Source organism: Odontesthes bonariensis, chromosome 1 (assembly GCF_027942865.1).
Source record: "Odontesthes bonariensis isolate fOdoBon6 chromosome 1, fOdoBon6.hap1, whole genome shotgun sequence".
NCBI classification, from domain to species: Eukaryota; Metazoa; Chordata; class Actinopteri; order Atheriniformes; family Atherinopsidae; genus Odontesthes; species Odontesthes bonariensis.
This window is the reverse complement of record NC_134506.1, coordinates 43,700,620-43,724,110: the sequence shown is the minus strand read 5'-3', so window position 1 is coordinate 43,724,110 and position 23,491 is coordinate 43,700,620. Positions and strand designations below refer to the sequence as shown.

General features: G+C 45.0%; 2 protein-coding genes and 2 non-coding genes across 5 annotated transcripts; 1 reads left to right on the top strand and 3 right to left on the bottom strand.

The window, feature by feature from the left end:
- The first annotated feature begins 998 nt into the window (after positions 1–998).
- Positions 999–7,675, top strand: pole3 (polymerase (DNA directed), epsilon 3 (p17 subunit)). Its single transcript, XM_075467964.1, has 4 exons — positions 999–1,390; positions 2,619–2,704; positions 5,412–5,530; positions 7,043–7,675. Exons 1-4 carry the CDS (start codon positions 1,325–1,327, stop codon positions 7,237–7,239), a joined length of 468 nt encoding a protein of 155 aa, XP_075324079.1. The 5' UTR covers positions 999–1,324; the 3' UTR covers positions 7,240–7,675.
- Positions 7,676–10,264: 2,589 nt separating this feature from the next.
- rpl12 (ribosomal protein L12) lies at positions 10,265–13,776 on the bottom strand. Of its 2 annotated transcripts, none has more exons than XM_075467942.1 (6): positions 13,614–13,776; positions 12,290–12,363; positions 11,940–12,038; positions 11,068–11,149; positions 10,907–10,993; positions 10,265–10,415 (listed from the first exon to the last, which is right to left on the bottom strand). In XM_075467942.1, exons 1-6 carry the CDS (start codon positions 13,648–13,650, stop codon positions 10,297–10,299), a joined length of 498 nt encoding a protein of 165 aa, XP_075324057.1. In that variant the 5' UTR covers positions 13,651–13,776; the 3' UTR covers positions 10,265–10,296. The 2 variants fall into 2 exon arrangements, with proteins under 2 accessions (XP_075324057.1, XP_075324065.1); XM_075467950.1 differs by lacking the exon at positions 13,614–13,776 and adding an exon at positions 13,495–13,602.
- LOC142385849 (small nucleolar RNA SNORA65) lies at positions 10,744–10,867 on the bottom strand. Its single transcript, XR_012770245.1, has one exon. It is a non-coding gene; the product is annotated as a small nucleolar RNA SNORA65 (small nucleolar RNA).
- On the bottom strand, positions 12,132–12,255 carry LOC142385841 (small nucleolar RNA SNORA65). Its single transcript, XR_012770240.1, has one exon. It is a non-coding gene; the product is annotated as a small nucleolar RNA SNORA65 (small nucleolar RNA).
- Positions 13,777–23,491: the final 9,715 nt, after the last annotated feature.

Here is a 23,491-nt window from a genome sequence, read left to right as displayed (position 1 = left end):
TTTTGGGGGGGGGGTGGGGGGGGCTTTTTATGCCTTTATTAGATAGGACAGTTTTGAGAGACAGGAAACAGGGGACAGAGAGAAAGGGGGGATCAATATGCAGCAAAGGGCTGTCCGATGCAGGACTCGAACCGGGGCCAGCTGCAGCGAGGACTATAGCCTCTTGTACATGGGGTGCCTGCTCAACCCACTACGCCACCGACCACCCCATCCTCTGAATTTTCTGTTTTTAAATTAAAAAAAACCACCTTTAAGCGCAATTACTATAGTAAAAATATGAATTAAATTATTCATACTTTTATTCTCTTATATGTAGTTTCTCCCTTTACTTTTTTCCCTGAAGAAAAAACGGTGTGAAAACCCGCGGTGCCATTTACGTTTTTAAAAAAACGTAATTTTCTAAAAACATACCCGATGAATGTCAGATTTTTATTACTTAATTAATGTGCTTCTCTTGCGCACCCAACACATATTCATATTCAAACCTTTACCCTAATATACGTTAGACTTTGTTTTGTTTCAGAATCAGAATCAGAAAAGATTTTATTGCCACGTAATTTTCACATCACAAGGAATTTGGCCTGTCTGTTTGGTGCAATAAAACAAAAAATATAATAATGATGAAATAAAATAATCAAATGTAAAATAATAAAAAAATATATGTACAAAGTATTAGTAAGATTCACATCCTCTATTTTTTCTGTTTTTAGATTTAAAAAAACACGTGATTTAAATTTAAGCGTAATTACAGTACTATAATTTAATTAATACTTTTATTCTCTTATGTGTAGTTTTTTTATTTTTTATTTTTATTTTATTTTATTTATCAAACTTTTTATTTAATTTTTTTTTCTTATATGTAGTTTTTTTTCTTTTTTTCTTTTTCTTTAATTAATTTTTTCTTTAAATTTAATTTTGTGCTTGTTTTTTCTCATTTGTAGTTTTTCCCTTTACGTTGCGCTGGCCGTGACGGAAGACGTCACGTTAACGTCAGAGTTCAGAGTTCGTCTTTGACGTCGGAGGGCTTGTGGTGGTTGGAAGGTTCGCGGGAAACGTCCCAAAACAAATCGGCACCAATGGGCACGCGGGCGGCTTCGGTTGGACTCTGAAGTTGATCGGAACACGCGAGTCGGTCGTTGAGCAGCGGTTTTCTTTTTGTGCTCGTGCTAACATTACGCACGCTCAGCTGAGCGCGCCCGGAAGCTGCTGCTTCAGTGTTAACTGGAAACCAGACGGTTAGCTTAGCGAGGAGGAGCGGCGGCGGCGGCGGCGGCCACCTGTTGTCCGTGTCCGGCGGTAGAAGCTTCGGAGCGGCTCGGAACAAATGGCGGAGAGGCCCGAGGACCTGAACCTTCCCAACGCGGTCATCACCCGCATCATCAAGGAGGCGGTGAGTGCGCGGGTTCGACACCGGGTTCGTGTCGGTCAGAACCGGGCAGCATCAACGATACACACAGAACTTAGAACCAAAACTGGCTAAATATCTATATTTACCGATCAGGTCATTAAATTAGATCAGTTCTGCGCTTAGTTCTGTTTTTTTTTTTTTTTTTTTTTATTCACCAAAACAAATCTGAAGAAAACCCAGTGTGAAAACCATTAAGTTTTTAATCCGGATTCAGAAGATGTAAACGGGAAACCAAACTGCTGACTCAGAGCATCTCTGAGAATAAAAAGATTCTGCTTTCTCTCCAACTTTGTGTTCAAATGATTCAAACCTGTAGAAAAAAAGAGTCGAACGATATCAGACGACCATCGTTTAATAAAATCCTGACTCTGTAACCACAGCCTCATCTGACAGAATCACCTTTAAAGGGACAGTTCGCCTCTTCTGACATGAAGCTGTGTAACATCCCATATCAGCAACATCATTTCTGAACATCTTCTTACCCCCTGCTGCGTCCTGTGAGCAGAGTTCCAGCCTCGTTTTGGTGTTGATGAAGGTAGTCCGGCTAGTTGGCTGGGGTTTAAAAAATAAAGCCTTTTGCTTCTCAAAACAATATGCGTTCAACAGAGTAATACATTTGCATCACAAAATGGTTCTCCAGGAAAAAGTCAGACCTCACAATCGCTTGGCCCTATTTTCTCTCCCTTCGTATCAGTGCCTGCTGTGTAGAGCAGCGGTCCCCGCCAAGGACCAGTTTAATGTCAGAGAATATTTTCAGCGACCAGCCTTTAGGGCTTGGTGCGTGGGAATCACCTGTCACCATAAATCCATATTTTAAGTCGGTCTCCTGGTATCGTCTGTTAAATGCAGCTTTCTTTTTCTTATGTAAATGTACTTTATTTATACAGCCCTTTACAAACAATCCTTACGGTGTACCGAAGTGCTTTACGGCAGGTAATAAATAAAGAGAAGAAGAAGTAAAAACAATGAAAGAACAGTGAAAGCAATAAAATACAACAAAATCAAATAAGATAAAAGTGTCGTCATACTACTGGGTATTAAAAGCCATCTTAAATACGTACATTTTTAGTCTGAATTTGAAGAATTAAAAGTCCTAAAAACATTTAAAGTTTAGAGAAAAACATTTCACAGTAAAAAGAGCAGCTTTTCCTGATGTTTTCTGTGTGTGTTTGAGCCTTGAAGTGACTCCCGAACCGTTTGTTTCCAACAGCTTCCAGATGGCGTGAATGTGTCCAAAGAAGCCCGCAGAGCCATCTCTCAGGCGGCCAGCGTGTTCGTGCTGTACGCCACGTCCTGGTGAGATCCTGTGAGATCCTGTGAGAACCTGTGAGATCTTGTGAGATCCTGTGAGATCCTGTGAGAACCTGTGAGAGCCTCTGAGATCCTCTGAGAGCCTCTGAGATCCTGTGAGAGCCTCTGAGATCCTGTGAGATGCTGTGAGAGCCTGTGAGAGCCTGTGAGAACCTGTGAGATCCTGTGAGATCCTGTGAGATCCTGTGAGATCCTCTGAGATCCTGTGAGAGCCTGTGAGAGCCTGTGAGAACCTGTGAGATCCTGTGAGAACCTGTGAGAACCTGTGAGATCCTGTGAGAGCCTCTGAGATCCTGTGAGATCCTGTGAGATCCTGTGAGATCCTGTGAGAGCCTCTGAGATCCTGTGAGATCCTGTGAGATCCTGTGAGATCCTGTGAGAGCCTCTGAGATCCTGTGAGAGCCTCTGAGATCCTGTGAGAGCCTCTGAGATCCTCTGAGATCCTGTGAGAGCCTCTGAGATCCTGTGAGATCCTCTGAGATCCTGTGAGAGCCTCTGAGAGCCTGTGAGATCCTGTGAGATCCTCTGAGAGCCTCTGAGAGCCTCTGAGAGCCTGTGAGAGCCTCTGAGATCCTGTGAGAGCCTCTGAGAGCCTCTGAGATCCTGTGAGAGCCTCTGAGAGCCTGTGAGAACCTGTGAGATCCTGTGAGATCCTGTGAGAGCCTCTGAGAGCCTCTGAGATCCTGTGAGAGCCTCTGAGAGCCTCTGAGATCCTGTGAGAGCCTCTGAGATCCTGTGAGAGCCTCTGAGATCCTGTGAGAGCCTCTGAGATCCTGTGAGATCCTGTGAGAGCCTCTGAGAGCCTCTGAGATCCTGTGAGATCCTGTGAGAGCCTCTGAGATCCTGTGAGAGCCTCTGAGATCCTGTGAGAGCCTGTGAGAGCCTCTGAGATCCTGTGAGAGCCTCTGAGAGCCTCTGAGATCCTGTGAGAGCCTCTGAGATCCTGTGAGAGCCTCTGAGAGCCTCTGAGAGCCTCTGAGATCCTGTGAGAGCCTCTGAGATCCTGTGAGAGCCTCTGAGAGCCTCTGAGATCCTGTGAGAGCCTCTGAGATCCTGTGAGATCCTGTGAGAGCCTCTGAGATCCTGTGAGATCCTGTGAGATCCTGTGAGAGCCTCTGAGATCCTGTGAGATCCTGTGAGATCCTCTGAGATCCTGTGAGAGCCTCTGAGATCCTGTGAGAGCCTCTGAGATCCTGTGAGAGCCTCTGAGATCCTCTGAGATCCTCTGAGAGCCTCTGAGATCCTGTGAGAGCCTCTGAGATCCTGTGAGAGCCTCTGAGATCCTCTGAGATCCTCTGAGATCCTGTGAGATCCTGTGAGAGCCTCTGAGATCCTCTGAGATCCTCTGAGATCCTGTGAGAGCCTCTGAGATCCTCTGAGATCCTCTGAGATCCTGTGAGATCCTCTGAGATCCTGTGAGATCCTCTGAGATCCTCTGAGAGCCTCTGAGATCCTGTGAGATCCTCTGAGATCCTGTGAGATCCTGTGAGAGCCTCTGAGATCCTGTGAGATCCTGTGAGATCCTGTGAGAGCCTCTGAGATCTTCTGAGAGCCTCTGAGATCCTCTGAGATCCTCTGAGAGTCTGTGAGATCCTGTGAGATCCTGTGAGATCCTGTGAGATCCTCTGAGAGCCTCTGAGAGCCTCTGAGATCCTCTGAGAGCCTATAAGATCCTGTGAGATCCTGTGAGATCCTGTGAGATCCTGTGAGATCCTCTGAGAGCCTCTGAGATCCTGTGAGATCCTGTGAGATCCTGTGAGATCCTGTGAGATCCTCTGAGAGCCTGTGAGATCCTGTGAGATCCTCTGAGATCCTGTGAGATCCTCTGAGAGCCTGTGAGATCCTGTGAGAGCCTGTGAGAGCCTCTGAGAGCCTCTGAGATCCTGTGAGAGCCTCTGAGATCCTGTGAGATCCTCTGAGATCCTGTGAGATCCTCTGAGATCCTCTGAGAGCCTGTGAGATCCTGTGAGATCCTGTGAGAGCCTCTGAGATCCTGTGAGAGCCTCTGAGATCCTGTGAGAGCCTCTGAGATCCTGTGAGATCCTGTGAGATCCTCTGAGATCCTGTGAGATCCTGTGAGATCCTGTGAGATCCTGTGAGATCCTGTGAGATCCTCTGAGATCCTCTGAGAGCCTCTGAGATCCTCTGAGATCCTGTGAGATCCTGTGAGATCCTGTGAGATCCTGTGAGAGCCTCTGAGATCCTCTGAGATCCTCTGAGAGCCTCTGAGAGTCTGTGAGATCCTGTGAGATCCTCTGAGAGTCTGTGAGATCCTCTGAGAGTCTGTGAGATCCTCTGAGAGTCTGTGAGATCCTGTGAGAGCCTCTGAGATCCTCTGAGATCCTCTGAGATCCTCTGAGATCCTCTGAGAGCCTGTGAGATCCTGTGAGATCCTGTGAGAGCCTCTGAGAGCCTGTGAGATCCTGTGAGATCCTCTGAGAGTCTGTGAGATCCTCTGAGAGTCTGTGAGATCCTCTGAGAGCCTGTGAGATCCTGTGAGATCCTGTGAGAGCCTCTGAGATCCTCTGAGATCCTCTGAGAGTCTGTGAGATCCTGTGAGATCCTGTGAGAGCCTGTGAGAGCCTCTGAGAGTCTGTGAGATCCTCTGAGATCCTGTGAGATCCTGCATCTCTGAGTCCCAAAGTACAGAAGGTTGCATCTGACAGGAATGTTTTTGGGCCTTTTGTTTCAGTGCCAATAACTTCGCCATGAAGGCCAAACGGAAAACGCTGAACGCCGGAGACGTGCTGGCTGCCATGGAGGAGATGGAGTTCGAGCGCTTCCTGGAGCCGCTCAGAGAGGCGCTGGAAGGTGAGGGTTCTGTTTGGGTCTCCGTCCTGATGGGGCAGCTTTCAGACTCGTTTCTTATCTCTTTGGATCAGCAGGTGTAGTGATTTAAACCAGTGTTTCCCAACCCTGGTCCTCAAGGCACACTGCCCTGCATGTTTTCCATGTTTCCCTGCTCCAGCTCACCTGATTCAAATGAATGGGTCGTCCTCAGCCTTCTGGAGAGCTTTAAGACCTGACCCAATTATTTTAATCAGGTGTGCTGGAAATGAATCCAAAAGTAGCGTATAGCTTTTAGCATTTAGCTTTATTTTAAATGTGCTGCCATATGAATGAAAGTGCCAAAACATTTGTTGTGCAAACACACTTTTAACATCAGCATCTTTCTGTAGTTTTTATGTAGAAGCCTCGCTCCACTGTCTGTTTCCTTGAATGACTTGCTGCTATCAGTTGTGTGTTTTGCCTTTAAGTGATATTTTAGACTGGAACTACTACGCTGAGAAGACAATTCAACTTGGCTGCAAATGCAGGAGTTTTAAAAAAAAATGTATTTTGAAATATGTGCTTTTATGTTGAAACAAGTAAAACAGGAAGTAGCGCCGGTTAGCTCCGTTAGCTTCACACCTGTAGCGGTGATGTCCAACTTTAAAATGAAAATGGCCGAGTAAAAGTTCCGTACCCTTCTCCATGTTTGGTGGATCCGCTGATTACTTTCTTTTCCTGTTCCACAGCAGACAGCAACAGACTTTTACAAAATAAAAGCCTGTGAGCAACAGACTTTTACAAAATAAAAGCCTGTGAGCAGCAGACTTTTACAGAATAAAACCTGCGTTAATGCGCGATAAAATATTTATCGGCGTTAAATTGTTAACAAGCTAATGCGATAATAACGAGTTAACTCGCCCTGCCCTAGTAATTCTCCTTGGATATGTGGCGGTGAATGAATGGGATCAGAGGCACAAAGCGTGTCATACCCCGGTATGATAGGTGGCGCTGTACCCATTCCAGCTGTTGCTAATAGAGCCACTTCCTGTTGACCTCTTCACCACCAACAACAACAACAAACTCAGGCATTGGAGAAAGATGGAGAACGCAGAGCAAGATGAAGCTACGTCCCTCTACATTTGCTCTGTGATGAGCTGCTTGTTGCACAAACTCGATGCCCAACGGAGCATTCTCCATCGCGTTGTTTGTTTCTTTCTGACGGCGACAACAACAGGAATATCGTCTCCTTTGACTTCCGGGTCACGACCCCGGGAAAACATCTGGAGCATGCGCAGAACGCAAAGTCTGATTCACCACGTGCTTCAGCGTCTACAAGCAGGTTTAGAGTGACTTTCAACCCAGTAATCTCGGGGTCTGAATCCCATCCGATCCAGTTCTTAGTCAGATTAAGGTGTCTACATGCACTTAATAACTCAGTCTGACTGTGATTTAGCCAATAATCCGATCCTTTCAGCGCCATGTGACCCCGCTGGGTGGTGTAACTGTCGGTGTTTCCTCAGCTGATGGTGTTCGTCTGTTTGTCCTCAACAGTTTACAAGAAGGGCCAGAAGGGAAAGAAGGAGGTTTCTGAGCAGAAGCGCAAAGATAAAGAGAAGAAGGCCGGCTCAGAGAACGACAAGAGGGAGGAAGAGGAGGGGGAGGAGGAGGAGCGCATGGAGGAGGAGCCGGAGGTGGAGAACGAAGCTGAGGAGGAGGAGGAGGAGGAAGAGGAGGAGGTGGAGAACTGAGGAGGAGACGTCTCACGGCTCAGGTGTTCTTGTTTTCTTCATCAAACTAAACAAAACTTCCCAGATGTGGTTATTTGAATCCTCTCCTGGTCACATGGCCATTCTCTAAAAATCCTTAAATTTGACGGAATCATTTCTCCGGAGGGAGGAGCCTCAGCGTGACTTTAAAAGCTAAATGTGGATTTAAATTTATTTCCCCTTCCACACGTCAGTAGATGTAACGCCAGTTCAGCTGTGGTGGTAACCGCCGGTTACCCACTGAGCTGTTTTCCTGCCGAGCTTTTGAACCGTTTGTACTTTTGTAGACGTGTGAATGACTGACGGAAACTTTGAATAAATCTTTTGTACAAAAACCGAGTCGTCTCTGCTCCGTTCGTGGTTCTGTGTGCAGGTTATCGACACCAACGTGAAAACAGGACCTTTAACCGCAGCTGCAGGTCGGCTGGCTCACCGACGGCCTCAGAGGGGGCGGGGCTTAGTCGTATAGGGGGGCGGGGTTTAGCCTCAGAGGGGGCGGGGCCAGAGTAGAGCTGCCGCTCCTGCACATAAAGGAGTCGGCCCAAACAGATCAGGAGAAGCTGATTCATGCTTTCATCTCCAACAGACTCGACTTCTGTAACAGGGCGCTTGCTCTTTTTCCAAATTAAAATTCCAGACTTTTTTAAAACTGATAATTTCCCCCCCCAAGACCTTAACTTTATGTACTTGTAACTACTGCCTACTTCATTGGTTGAGATTGTACCAACTGTGTTTATTAGAAATGTTAATTTTTATAGGCTAGTGTTCAATGAACAAATGCATTATTCACAGTAAATTATGCTTTTACTGATGAAAACGTTTCAAAACATGAAAATCACAAGTACATGAATTTCACATCAAACAAGTGTCACAAAAACTATCTATAAAAAAAATGAATGGATGGATGAATGTATCAAATCAAATTTATTTGTAGCACATTTCATGTACAAACAGTTCAAAGTGCTTCACATCAAATAAAAGCATTGCAGCAGAAGAAGAAGCATTGAAAATACATAAAAGAATATAAAGAGAAACAAATAAAATAATTTAAATGAATTTAAAAACAGGCAACAGTCCAGATAAGTTCAAAGATAGCGTGCAGATTTCATGCATAGACACATGAGAACAGAAATGTTTTTAACCTGGATTTAAAAATGTCTCCATTTGGTGAAAGTTTAATCTCCACTGGCAGTTTGTTCCACTTGTTTGCAGCATATAACAGCTAAATGCTGTATGATGTGTGTAGAATTCAGTCTCTGCACTCACATCTCATCCCATTAAGCTAATACAGTACGTGACCAGTTAGTAAAATTATAGTTTTATAGCCTACCTTCCTATTTCTCATTTCACACTGCCTTTGAGCATACTGTAAAATTCTACCATAAAATTCTATTTTCCATACTTTAAAGGATAAGACCGGTTTTTTGACATTGGGCCCTTGATTTCACATTATAACATGATGTTCTACTCACCCCTGCTTGTTGTTGGTCATTTGGAGCTGTTCCGAAGATATTCGAGAGGCGTCTGGCTGCTCTCTTGAGATATTCGGCCATGAAACGGTTTCCTATGGGCAGGCTTATACAGGCACAAACTATGCTGTTTATAATTTATTAATTACTCTACACTAGCACTGATAACGTGGAGGTGCGTCGCTTACTTAAAAAAATCCGGGTTACTAATTTTGAATTTTATCCGAATGAATAAATAGGCAGCAGGTCTGTGGGCTGCCTGTGGCAGTAGCACCAGAGGACGTCAGTAACACCCACTTTACGACAAAAAAAATCTAAATTACAGTAACCTGGATTTTTTTAAGTAAGCGACGCACCTCCTCGTTATCAGTGCTAGTGTACAGTAATTAATAAATTATAAACAGCATAGTTTGTGCCTGTATAAACTTGCCCATAGGAAACCGTTTCATGGCCGAATATCTCAAGAGAGCAGCCAGACGCCTCTCGAATATCTTCGGAACAGCTCCAAATGACCAACAACAAGCAGGGGTGAGTAGAACATCATGTTATAATGTGAAATCAAGGGCCCAATGTCAAAAAAACGGTCTTATCCTTTAAGACTTTCACAAGAAAATTCAAGACTTTTCAAGGTCTGGAAAACAGTGCTTCAAAATTCCATACTTATTAAGACTTTCAAGACTTGCGCAAGCACCCTGTGTAACGGTCTTCTGACTGGACTCCACGTTTATCTTTCGGTGTGCTTATGGTCCTTTAAACAATGTTAAAGCATAATGCTATAAATCCTCTAATTATTTTATATTTTTCCTCTCTTCTTTGCTTTTAACTGCGTTTATTTTTATTCTATTTTTTTAAATTTCCCCCATTGGGGGATGAATAAAGTATTTTTCTATTCTTTAAATTGCTTGTTTTAATGCTGCTTTATCAAATCTGTAGCCCATTTCATGTACAAACAATTTAAAGTGCTTCACATAAAATACATTTTCATTTCTCTTTCAGTGTGCTTATGGTCCCTTAAGCAATTATAAAGCATAATGATAAATCCTCTTATTTTATATACAGTATAAATACATTTTCCCCTCTTCTTTGATGGCTTGTTTTTATTCATTTCTCTAAATTGCTTGTTTTTATGCTGTTCTATTTGGAAAGCACATTGAGCTGCCTGTGGGATAAATGCGCTGTATAAATAAAGATGCCCGGTCTTTGGATCTTCCTGTTGGTCTCCAAACTTTCACTGATACAGCTTCATCTTCTGTCCAGAACTCTGCAGCTCCTCACATTCTGTTTTTAAGTGGCTAACTGGCATGTTGCTGTAGCCTCTGGGCCAGAGAAAGATGGAGCTCCATCCCAGTGTGGAGGATTGATTATATATAAACATACATCTCAGGGGGAGTCAGATGAGTAGAAAACTCACGTCAACATTGGGCACTTCAGAGAAACTCGTTTTCCCACCTCTTCAGATTAAATAGTTTCATTTATTTTAGTTTGTTCAGATAAACCAACAGAAAATCTGCTTTAACACAAACACAACAAGCTGCTGGTTCTTTTCCAACACTTTATTTCTTAAGGTCCTTTACTCAGTCGGGCACTCGACTTTGCCGCTGTTGATGTCGTCGATGACATCGTGAGGATTGCGGCCGTCGATGGTGCAGCCGACAGACTGAGCGGTTCCCAGGATCTCCTTGATGGTTCCTGTTGGACACAAACGCATTTAATACCACTTCTAAATGAAATTTAAGACCAAACGTACGATGGAAATACCAAGCAAACACACTGACAGTATGGTAAAACGAAGGTTGGGTTTAAGAACATCGACTAAATGTGTGCTTAAAGATCACAAAAATGTCATCAGTCCCATGAACAAATGCTTATAAAATCAAGTACATATTTAAAAATACTGTTCCTTTAGAGGAAAAAGAAAAATACAAACATTTAAGACAATTTAATACTTTTTAAGGTCTTATTTTCAGGAAAATTGACCCCGCGGCCACCCTGCAGGAGAACTTTAACAGGATGCGGTTTGTGTTCCGCACTTATCGGCACAGAGGTGCCCGTGGGTTCTGGGCAGCCCTGTTTCCTAAAGCCGGGTCACTCTGAGCCTCCACTGGACTGTGCTCAGCCACAGCGGCAGGTACAGTGGCGGGAGGCTGGGGGGGGGGGGGGCACATCCCAGCGGGACTTACCGGACAGCTCTCTGGCGAGGGAGCGGTGCCTCATGGCGCGAGCGACGCCCACGATCTCGTCGAAGGTCACGCTGCCGCTGTGTTTAACTGAGGAGGGAAACAACAGGTGAGACGAGCCACAGCTGGAGCCGCCAGGAGCCCAGATGTTCAGGACCACTTACTGTTCTTGACCTTCTTCCTGTCGCGAGGAGGCTCCTTCAGAGCTTTGATGATCAGAGCGGACGCAGAGGGGACCACCTCGATCTGTCAGGACAAAACAACATCGTTTAAGACTTTAAAAAGTTTCTAAATCACAGAACCAAACGGTTCTGTTAGTTCCTGAGAATCTGACACCTGCAGGAGCTCAAATCTGAGCTGAAACCATCCCAGTGGTTGATTAAAAATAGCTCTGATCTGAATTTTATTAAGAAACAACGACCTGTCCTCTCCAGCTGTTCAGTTTAAAGGTTCGTCCTGTTTTTGGCTGCACCTTTAAGGGATTCTGTGTTCAGTAAGGTCCAGAAGGGGATGCAGAACCAGCATCTGCAAAACTAAACTTGGATTGTTCTCAACCCATTAAAACCGCTTAAATGCTAAAACTACAGAGTAGAGCCGGGCGAGTTAACGCGTTAATTATTAACACCGATATAACTTGGGTTATATTTTATTTTGGAAGTTTGTTGCTCACAGGCTTTTATTTTGTAAAAGTCTGCTGCTGTCTGCTGTGGAACAGGAAAAGAAAGTAATCGGCGGATCCACCAAACATGGAGAAGGGCACGGAACTTTTACTCGGCCATTTTCATTTTAAAATTAATTTGAAATGTTATGGCACTTTCATTCATATGGCAGCACATTTAGAATTAAACTAAATGCTAAAAGCTATACGCTACTTTTGGATTCATTTTTGGATTCTTTGTACAAATGTGATTAAGCAGGGAAATATGTGATTAATTAGATTAAACATTTTAACCGTGTCCCGGCCCTACTAAATACGGATCAAACCCAGCTCAGATGTTCTGGTACAGTACAGATTCTGCAGAGGTGGCTTACGTACCGCTGCCTGCCGGTTCTGGATGGTCAGCTTCACGGTGATCCTCAGGCCCTTCCAGTCACCGGTTGCCTTGGCGATGTCGTCTCCAACTTTCTTGGGAGACTGAAGACAAAAGAACCGACAGGACGATCAGAACCGAGTCAGACCAACACGTTCACATCAGAAAAAGAAAGAAAACAGACGGCAGGACTTTGGGTTTGTTCCGCACTTATCGGCACAGAGGTGCCCGTGGGTTCTGGGCAGCCCTGTTTCCTAAAGCCGGGTCACTCTGAGCCTCCACTGGACTGTGCTGAGCCACAGCGGCAGGTACAGTGGCGGGAGGCTGGTTCTGGTCAAAGAGTTGAGATACTCACCAGACCCAGAGGTCCGATCTTTGGGGCCAGAGCTGAAGTGGCGCCGACTTCTCCTCCCGTGCACCTCATGTACACTGAAAGAAAAAAAGCATGATTAAAAGCAGCTGATTGGGGTACAAAAACAAAGCCAGGGCCCGGTCCGTTTCAGCTTCAGACCCGATCAGGTTCTGAACAAACAGAAGGTTTATTTCATGGCCACACTGGACCGTCGGATCAGAAAATAAAACCTGGTGCCACAGCGACACCCGGGTCGGTCCATCATGCAGACACCAGCCGAGCTGTATGACATCCCATAATAGCAGTGATACGAAGGGAGAGAAAATAGGGCCAAGCGATTGTGAGGTCTGACGTTTTCCTGGAGAACCATTTAGTGATGCAAATGTATTACTCTGTTGAACGCATATTGTTTTGAGAAGCAAAACGCTTTATTTTTTAAACCCCAGCCAACTAGCCGGACTACCTTCATCAACACCAAAACGAGGCTGGAACTCTGCTCACAGGACGCAGCAGGGGGTAAGAAGATGTTCATAAATGATGTTGCTGATATGGGATGTCATACAGCTTCATGTCAAAAGAGGCGAACTATCCCTTTAAGCAGATCCAGCAGATTACAGCCGACAACGCTACAACCATCGAATGTTTGATGTACACATCAATGCGCCTGCTTTTTCATCCACATTTAGTTTAACTCATTCATCCTGAAGCTAAACAGTGCTAAAACTATCTGACATATTTACAGAAATTAGAACAAAAGTGCATTAAATCTAATCATCAGTACATTTTCCATTTTAGCTTTGCAGTAAGTGTACAAAACAGACGCTGACGTCAGCTGGTAATAAAATAAATAAATAAATAAATAAAAAAAAAGTCCTTTAACATTTCTGATTAATTGATTTGTTCTATCTTAAAACAAAACATATATTTTATAAATAAAAACAGATTCCAGACAGCCTGAACCTGCATCATCTGCCCCTCAGGGGTTAAATTAAGCTAACGATAGCCACGTTAGCATTAAGCTAACGATAGCCACGTTAGCATTAGCAGATCACGGATTCCTCGCACGTGGACTGAATCGTGGTCCGCTCCACGTCTCCAATCCCTCCTCAAACCTGCCTCACACCCACCTAACATCACATCTTACAGACATTAAAACTCACACAGGCCGAGCTAGGTTCTTTTCTGTTGGGGTTTAGTCCGATCTTTACCGTTTTCTGGGCACGGCCCGCGGGCCGAGGCGCGCGGAGGCAGCCGGGACACAGCGGCTCCATCTCGGCCATGAGCCAAAAGCTTCCGCTTTTAATACCCTCTGAGCCTGAAAACATACCGATTTTTATCTCGTTGGGGTCGAATTTGGGCGGCATGTTGCTGCTGTGGAGGTTGAGCTCAGTTCAGCTTGCTTGGTGAGGGTGTCGGATGAACCCGGCTTCGGGACGACCGATAACTGTTGCACCTTCACCGCTAAAAGGGGGAAGAAAGAACGACGCGAGGCCGCGCGAAGGAATATATACCTGTCAAGTATCGCGAGAGTTCGTTCTTCTTCTTCTGCTTTTCTCTCCCGGCAGCGTAGAACCGGATGTAATGCATTGCTGCCTCCGACTGTCAAATAAACGTCACTAAAATCATAATTTATGTACTAATTTGATCTGATTTAAAGTTACTTTACTAAGTAAGTAAAGTAACTAACAGAGTTAGTTAGTTTAAAGACTGATTTAAAGTTACTTAAGCTGCAGAGAGGTAGTCCCTTAACTCTCCTAAAGCTTTGCTTTTAAACTTATTCTTAAAATATATAAAAACAAGAACAAAATCACACCGACGGGCAAATTTGACTGGAATTCATAAAGTCTGAACATGTTCATTGGCTTTTGCCTCATAAATTAGTTTTTCTTTGTGATGAAATGTAAGAAATTACTGTTAAAATGTGACATAAAATGTACCCAGTAGACTCTGCTTTCTCAACAGTGGAGGAGTTTGTTCTGTTTGTGGAGCTGCAGATGGAAGCTCTTTTCACTTCTTATTAAATCTATCTTCCTTTCTGAAGAGCGCCATCCCTGGGCCTTGAGATTTAAGCTTTGGCCAGGTTTATGAACAATATCGTGAGGGAAATGTGTTCCAACATGTTGCATCTGTTCCAGGACATTCACCGTCTCTGTGCCTCAGAACAAGCAGCAGTCCACAATGTCCCCGTCTGGAACCGTCGGGGTAAATATTTCTAAAGTCCCTTCACTTGTACTCAAAGAACTCGTGTACACTGTTGGGTTTCAGCACCTGTTGTCGAATACATCACAAAGTGTGTCTATCACGGACGAGTTTTCATTTATTTCTATGCACAAACAATTAAGAAATGTACACATTTATCAATTAAATAAAAAATGTAGGATAGAATAAAGAATTCTTAAATAGAAAATGTGTTATTCATTGTTGTTTTAATGATTGTTGTATTTTTACTCTGTTTAAATAAAGGTAACTTGGTTTGACTCGACGTGCAGTTACACTTGTGACCACCAGAGGTCGCGAGTTATTGGTCATTTAGGCAGAAACAAACAGGACAGTCTTCTTCTTGGTTTCACAGACACAGACACAGAAAGGAAGAAGAAACGGAGGAGAAAGGGCCCATTGAGTCTGATTTATGATGTGAAATAAACTCGGTGAAATTTAAGGCTAAAGATAGATAGATAGATAGATAGATAGATAGATAGATAGATAGATAGATAGATAGATAGATTTGATCCAATCGAACCAACAAGATTGATTTAAAGAGATGAAGTTGATGGGGAAAGATCCCTGAAAAGAGATAAATCTTAAAGTTAAGTTGCTTATCTTCCTAAAGAAGCAGCATATGATGACCGCAGCTAAGATCTAAATCTGAAATCCTGCAGAGATGCAGCCGCCTGTTACGATTGTACAGCAGAGCTGTGTTTGACGTTTAATGGATGCTGAAGTGCTCAGAGTTTGTAATCCTCCCGCCTGCTTCCTGGACCGAGCCTGGGCCGGTATGCTGCATACTAACGGGGCCCAAGGGGCCGGTGTGCTGCATGCTAACGAGTCCGGTGTGCTGCATGCTAACGAGTCCGGTGTGCTGCATGCTAACGGGGCCCGAGGGGCCGGTGTGCTGCATGCTAACGAGTCCGGTGTGCTGCATGCTAACGGGGCCCGGGCATGCTAACGAGTCCGGTGTGCTACATGCTAACGGGGCCCGGGGGCCGGTGTGCTGCATGCTAACGGGCCCGGTGTGCTGCATGCTAACGGGCCCGGGGCCGGTGTGCTGCATGCTAACGGCCGGTATGCTGCATGCTAACGGGCCCCCATGGTGTCAGGCTGCAGCGTGGATCCCAGCAGGTCTGTGTCCTCGCCACAGAGCGGCGTGCTGCATGCTAACGGCCGGTATGCTGCATGCTAACGGGCCCCCATGGTGTCAGGCTGCAGCGTGGATCCCAGCAGGTCTGTGTCCTCGCCACAGAGCGGCGTGCTGCATGCTAACGGCCGGTATGCTGCATGCTAACGGGCCCCCATGGTGTCAGGCTGCAGCGTGGATCCCAGCAGGTCTGTGTCCTCGCCACAGAGCGGCGTGCTGCATGCTAACGGCCGGTATGCTGCATGCTAACGGGCCCCCATGGTGTCAGGCTGCAGCGTGGATCCCAGCAGGTCTGTGTCCTCGCCACAGAGCGGCGTGCTGAAGCTGTTCTCCTGCTCGGGTCCTGCAGGACGTTTTGAGTCACTCGACAGGAATAGCTGCAGAACACAAGAGGCAGTAAGTGGGTGAGAAGCAGAGATCATCACGGCCGGCCTGATTAATATGCATCCCTGAAATCTGTGAGCACGGTCAGGATTTCACAGCTCGGAGTATTTTCAGAAACCCTGACAGCAGATATCAGGCCTGAATAATTTGTGTGAAACCAGCTTCTTTCAGGGTCAGATGAGCGTTCTGAGTTGTGTTTTTCTCTTCGTCCTCTGCTCAGTCTGAGGTGGAGAATAAAGTCAGCAGATGAAGCATGTTGCAGGTAGATAAAAGGAAGCAAAGGTCTGGTGCTCCTCCTCAGACTGTGAGGAATAACACAGATTTCTGACGACAGAGTGGATCAGTTATGAATAACTCATTCCCTCCGGCCGGGAATGAGCCGGTCGGTGACCCGTAAACTAGTTCAGAAGAGAAAAGTCCAGTTTGTGGCTGCAGCTCCACCCTCTCTGTGTCATGAATCTGATTATTTTTAAATCCGTGACAGAAAACCAGGATGTGTTCCTGTTTTCGCTCCTCTGACTCTGAGCTTATGGTACCAGCAGTTCTGGTTCGGGTGCTGAGGTTTTCTCTAAGGCTACGGCTACACAAAAACGAAACGAGGTTTTTTTTGAAAACGGGTACGAAAATTCTTGCGACCACACGGAAACGCGCTGCTGGTCCAGACGAGAACGATGAAACGATGCAGTACACACGCCGCTGTGTCACGCCACGCTGTGAGACAATAGAGAAGTGTTAAAATTGGCTCACAGCGTCAACGTGTGACTGACGCAAAAACGTTTTTGCTGTAAAAATGGAAACGAAACGAGGCCGTTTTCAAACTTTCCCACTCTGGAACCCGTTTTCAAAAACTATCGTTTTGGGGTAGTGGGAACGCCGGCTCCGTGTGGCCGCGACAGCGAAACGATAAGAAAAAGTATCGTTTACAGTGAAAAACGTTTCCGTGTAGCCGCAGCCTAAGAAAACTTTTCATTCCCAAAGGTTGCAGCTCTAAGATGCTCAGAGATAAATGGAAAAATACTGAGTGTTACATCACCGATGATGTCACGATTCCACAGCTTCTGGTTTAAACACGTTAAACGTGGCGTTCTTAGATCTTTTCCTGCGATGCTCTGATATCCTCTGAGGCTGCTGCTGGATGGAAGATGCTCCTCAGAGCAGCTGACAGCAGAACATTTCCACCAGAAGCTGGCTTCATCCGTCCAGCAGGGGGGATGCGAGTGGGCGGGGCTTAGCAGAGGAGGCGGGGCTTAGCAGACAGCAACAGACTTTTACAAAATAAATAAATAATAAAACAGGGGTGGTCTGTGGCGTAGTGGGCTGAGCAGGCGCCCCATGTACAGAGGCTATAGTCCTCGCTGCAGCTGGACGGCACTGTGCTGCATGTGTTTCCCCCTCTCTCTGCTTCCTGTCTCTCTGAACTTTCCATTAAAGGCACAAAAGTCCCCCCCAAAATTTTAAAAAATAAAACCTGCGTTAATGCGCGATAATGTATTTATCGGCGTTAAGTAATTAACGAGTTAACTCGCCCCGCCCTATTTAAAACTCAAACTCTCTTATTTTTCTGAGTTAGATTTTATTCCTGCAGGTAATCTCTTTGAGGCGGGTCTTTTTCTCTGATGGTTAGAGGGGAAAAGCCCCTTTTGGTTACCGTAGCAACAAGGAAGACGACCTTTGGGTATAAACTGCTGTGATTCCACACCGATAAACACGTAGTTCTGAATAATATATGAAAGAAACCACCTTAACCTGCTTGAAGGTTGACTGTTCGAGTGACCGCAGCGCTGTGATGGAGCTGCTGAACCCTGAAAGCTGGCGTCATTCGTCCTGCAGGGGGGAAGTGAGTGGGCGGGGCTTAGCAGAGGAGGCGGGGTCAGCCTAAGGACTGAGTAAAAACTCACAAACCGAACTGTGGCATCGCTCGGAGCAGGGCCGGTTTCTGCTGTGGGCAACGTGGGCGACCGCCTAGGGCGCACTCTATGTGAAGGCGCACGAGTGCCCTCAAAAAGAAATTCCATGTCAAGTTAGTGGAGTTTGTCCCGTCAACTTGCTGCTGAGAGTCCTACAGGTTGTAGGGGGGGGGGGGGGGGGGGGGTAGACTGATCCCAGGCCACACAACACAAACTGCTGCCAGTCCAAATAAACTGTATTTCATTCCTAAAATGAACATAGATCCATATACCTTCATGTAATTAACTGGGTTATGTGAAAAATGTAAAAAACATAAAAATCTCCGTGAATGTGTTTACGTCACGTGACTCCGGTTGATTGACGGCTGAACGGACGGCGTTAATGGGAAAAGCAAAGGTAATAATGTGGAGTCATCATGGATCATCATCATGGTGAAAGAGCAAAGAAGCCATCAGGTGCCCAGTTTAGAAAGAGAAGAAGAGAAGAAGAAGAGAAACGGGCAGAAGATAAAGGGATGCAGATTTCTATCAGTGACGTAGGCTACAGGCTATCTGTTAGCCTCTTGCTAACATGTTGCTATTAGCCACGACTGTGTTTGATTTTTAGTTTTGCTGAACTGAGGCATCATAATGTATGCTTGGTAGATTGAGTGGTGACAGGGAGGAGGGGGTGACCCCCTGGGGCAGGTTTTGGAACTACATAAAGGTAAATAATGACCCCCACTAGGACTCTGCTTTTCTTGTTTTGTTGTGCTTTCCCCACCTGTAATCCTGCGTGCCTCAGCAGTCAGATATCAGTATGTACTCACCTCGTCTTTGCGTCAGCTGCCTATTTTTGAGACCAAATATGTCGGTTATTAGAATTAATTCGTACTCATACACTATTTGTTCCTGTATAAAGAAACATGTTTAATTTGCCATGTACCAAGCCTAAGAAAAGTTCAATAAAAAAAAGAATTGAGGCATCATGTCATGCAGCTAATTTCAACACAACAAGAAGTCCCGACTGTGGATTATTTTTATTGTTATGAGCTATATGCCAAATTAAATAACTTAAATAACTTCTAATATACATTGACGTGGCATTTTGTAAGCTACATGTGGTATCTTTGTGCATTTAAGATTATATATAATGAAATAATACATAATAAATAATATGGCCCAGGGCGTAAATCTGGCCAGGACCGCCTCTGGCTCGGAGTCGATAAGAGTTCATCCAGCGCTGCCTCAGTATATGAAGCTGCTCTCCCAACCAACCCATCCTTCTTATGTGGACATAATGACGTTAAAAACGGCCTTTTTAAGCCCAATGTGTCTGATTCAGCGTTTCAGCTGTTCACACCTGCAGCTTTTACACAGCAGGTGACAGACGGGCTGATAATAAACTATCTGACAGCTCCAGAGTCTGTTCCCGTCTCATTTCCTTCATTTCCATCAGACGGTTTCTGGCCAAATGAAGGTTAAATGAATCTGGATTCAGCGTTTTTATCAGGAGTCCTGAATGGATGTTAAATGGCTTTAATCAGAACGGCATTGTTCTCTAAATGAAGTGCAGATTAAAGCTGGAACAGAGCGGATGAGCCGCTGATGAACTTGTTCGCGGATGAAACAACTGAAGGCAATTTGTCCTCGCCATCTGGAAGCGTTTAACGGAGGCGAGACGCGTGCTCAGGCGTGAGTCTGCAGCCGAGCCGAAGTCAATAAGAGGAAACTGTCACGGCTGATTGGAAAACACAAGAAAAAGGTCAAGAGGGAGCCGAGGGAGAAAGAGTCAGATCAATGAGCTGCCCGGGATCATCGAGTCTGCTCCTCAGACACCATCATCACATTTTACAGTTTCATTTTTAACTTTAATGCAACGATTAAAATGTTTAATCTAATTAATCACATGATTTCCCTGATTAATCACGATTAATCGCATTTGTACGCAAAATCCAAAAATGAATCCAAAAGTAGCGTATAGCTTTTAGCATTTAGCTTTATTTTAAATGTGCTGCCATATGAATGAAAGGGCCATAACATTTGTTGTGCAAACACACTTTTAACATCAGCATCTTTCTGTAGTTTTTATGTAGAAGCCTCGCTCCACTGTCTGTTTCCTTGAATGACTTGCTGCTATCAGTTGTGTGTTTTGCCTTTAAGTGATATTTTAGACTGGAACTACTACGCTGAGAAGACAATTCAACTTGGCAGTGTTTACAGATGACTTTGGTTCTGTCGACTCCGCCGTCTGGAAGAACTTTAACATGAAAGTGGCCGAGTAAAAGTTCCGTACCCTTCTCCATGTTTGGTGGATTACTTTCTTTTCCGGTTCCACAGCAGACAGCAGCAGACTTTTACAAAATAAAAGCCTGTGAGCAACAGACTTTTACAATAATAAAATAAATAATAAAACAGGGGTGGTCTGTGGCGTAGTGGGCTGAGCAGGCGCCCCATGTACAGAGGCTACAGTCCTCATGCAGCTGGCCCCGGTTCGAGTCCCACATCAGACGGCCCTGTGCTGCATGTTGTTCCCCCTCTCTCTGCCCCCTGCTTCCTGTCTCTCTGAACTTTCTATTAAAGGCACAAAAGCCCCCCCAAATTTTTTAAAAAATAAAATAAATGAATAAAACCTGCGTTAATGCGCGATAAAATATTAAATGTTAAGTAATTAACAAGTTAACTCGCCCCGCCCTATTTAAAACTCAAACTTTCTTATTTTTCTGAGTTAGATTTTATTCCTGCAGGTAATCTCTTTGAGGCGGGTCTTTTTCTCTGACGGTTAGAGGGGAAAAGCCCTTTTCGGTTACCATAGCAACAAGGAAGACGACCTTTGGATATAAAATACTGCGATTCCACACCAATAAACACGTAGTTCTGAATAATATATGAAAGAAACCACCTTAACCTGCTGGAAGGTTGACTGTTCGAGTGACCGCAGCGCTGTGATGGAGCTGCTGAACCCTGAAGATGTTGAACTGGAGTTAACCAGCTTTAAGGAGCCCCTCATGAACATGAAGACAGAGAGGCAGTGTGTCTTCATGTTCATGAGAGGCTCCTTAAAGCTCCACGGCTGGTTCGAGTAGAAAAAACAGTTCAAAAGAGAGCAAAAACTAAGCAGCATCCTCATTTCCTCCACAAATCTCTGTACTTTTCATCTTTTAGTCTGTGCTCGTCTTCTTTCCATCAATCCAGATATTATCCAGCCAGATATTTCACTGCTGGATTAATCCGCCTCAAACAGTTATTTCCATCTCTTCTTTGCCTTTTAAGCCAAACTCGATTACTTTCTTGTGTCCGTTATTCATGGAATCTGCCTTTAACTCATGAGGCAACACCAGTAAATCAGATTAGAACTGAAAATATGATGGTGCAGGCATAGAATAAACGTTGAAACAATAAATAAAGGCTGGAAGAAACAGCGAATAACGAATGTGATAAACTTAATGCTTCAGATAAACATTTATAAATAAACATTTATCAGGGATTCAGAGCAGAATGAGCCTCAGACTTTCCGTCTCTGATGAAATCTGAGATCTTCCACAGCTGATGTGAGCCGACTGAGGAGGAAACCTGCAGAACAGGATCTACGGATTAAAGACGAGGATCTGAGGGTTCTGGGTCCTTCATGGAGCTGCTGTTCGGTCCAGCCCAACAGTTCAGTTCAGTTTTATTCATGAAGCACCAGAACACAACAAATGTCATCTGAAGGCGCTTCAGAGGAACAGTTCAGTTCACTGTCATACAATTAGTCCAGTTAATTTAATTCCCAATTACTCCAGTTCATACGGAGCCGATTAAAGGAAGAAGGAAACCAGCGTTTCCCGTCCTGCACCAGGAGACAGAAGCTTCTTCCTCATGCTGCGTGTACACCAAGGGCCATGGTTTGATTTCAGAAGTGCTGGGGACAATCACCATAAACCTGAGTAAGGTTTGAAAAGTGCTGGGTACAAGCTAGGCCCATTACTTCCCAATTGAGGTTTCATGATAAATAATAGGCATGCATTCGATGATGCGTATTGACGCGATATTGTCCCCATATTAAAAGTTAAAAGCCATCTGCGCGGTCTTGTTTAGGCCGTTGGAAACATCCTGTTCGGTTACTGCACAGCCCTTGACACACCAACAAATCTCAGACAAACCTCGACCAAGCAAGAGCGCATCAGGAGACGTAGCCTGGCTACAAACAGCCCTCGCCCTGACAAAGTCTTCAAACACTGCCAGGCTATGAAACGACGGGCAAGAGTGAACGAGCAGCAACGCCTCTGTGAAATAAGTTTTCATTCATTGTCTCTCGCCTGATATGCATCATAAACACTGAGGAATCTTCACCTGCAACACCAGCGACGTCTTTCATCGCTCGTTACCCTGTAACAGACTGCAGACCGCCAGCGCAGTGTGGGAGCGCAGCGGATTCAACATAGTTGCTATTCAGCAATGGGGGCTGATCGCAAGCGCATTCATACAAGGAGAGTGAAAGCAGAGCCGATCAAATAGTCCTTGGTTAAGGCCATGATATAAAATGATAGTTTTTAGGAAAGCAGAGTAGTCTGTTACATGCAAAAGCGGCGTTTGCACTTTCCCTACTTTTTTAAAGTGGTGGGGACAAATCTGCTCGTCAGACAAAGTGCCGGGGACGCGTCCCCACCGTCCCCGGCAGACATGACGCGCCTGCCAAGGGCGACCTACGCTGCCTGGTAGCGGAGGTAGCTGGAGAAGCTTCGCTTGAGAATTTGCTTTGGTAGCTCGTGACGTCACATTTAGAATCATCGGCGTCGCGAGACCCTTTTCACGGGGGCACGTGCCCCCCTGTAGATCTGAGGTGCCCCGGTATCAGTGACGTGCACAGGAGAAAAAAATAATATAGGCAAATATGATTTCATATTTCAACATGATTTTCTGTATAATTCGTCATTTTGATTGAAGTTTCCAAAAATAAAGTCTTCAGAGTCAATCATTCAGATTCGCCAGACACCTGGAGATCTAGGCAAAAGGGAGGGGCGCGGCAGAGACACTGTGGGAGTAGAGCGACTGCCCTGACTGCCTGGAAAGGTGAGCTTGAAATGTGTACACAGTGCCTAGGCTACAAGACATGATCACAATCAACTTCTCTCGAATCCAATGTCGAGTTTAATGACCATAAATAATCTGACAGCCAGCTACTGTTTAGGTAGCAAAAAAAACACCGACAGCCAGCTAGCTTGCAGTCAACGTTTTACATGGCTCAGGTTGTTTTGTGGTAGGCTACCAAACTAAGTTACAAGCAGCTGATGACATTTCGTTTTATCAAGCAAGATGAATGATGGAAATAAAGCACAATTCGAATTATTCACCTGCATGTTGTGTTAAAATGCAGACAATTCGAAATGCCCACGGAAAAGAGGGAGAGACAACTTAAGGAGGCAGCTAATTTAGCTGCCTCCTTAAGTTGTAGTCCACTGTTGCTCCACAGCAACAGTGGAGAGGTCCTTCTCAAAGCTCAAGATTGTGAAAACCAGGCTTAGAAACCAGTGTGGGCAAGAACGGCTGTCCGACCTCCTCCAAAGAAAAAGAACATGAGGAAAGAGAGGGCAGGGACAC

What these genes read in the sequence shown, in the direction of transcription:
- rpl12 (XM_075467942.1), bottom strand. Translation starts at nt 13,650, where the DNA reads ATGCCGCCCAAATTCGACCCCAACGAGATAAAAATCG. An exon ending in TCCAGAACCGGCAGGCAGCG is followed by an intron (nt 11,150 to 11,939) that starts GTACGTAAGCCA and finishes TTGTCCTGACAG; the next exon opens with ATCGAGGTGGTCCCCTCTGC. An exon ending in CAGGAAGAAGGTCAAGAACA is followed by an intron (nt 10,994 to 11,067) that starts GTAAGTGGTCCT and finishes TTCCCTCCTCAG; the next exon opens with TTAAACACAGCGGCAGCGTG.
- pole3 (XM_075467964.1), top strand. Translation starts at nt 1,325, where the DNA reads ATGGCGGAGAGGCCCGAGGACCTGAACCTTCCCAACGCGGTCATCACC. An exon ending in CCCGCATCATCAAGGAGGCG is followed by an intron (nt 1,391 to 2,618) that starts GTGAGTGCGCGG and finishes TGTTTCCAACAG; the next exon opens with CTTCCAGATGGCGTGAATGT. An exon ending in GTGCTGTACGCCACGTCCTG is followed by an intron (nt 2,705 to 5,411) that starts GTGAGATCCTGT and finishes CTTTTGTTTCAG; the next exon opens with TGCCAATAACTTCGCCATGA.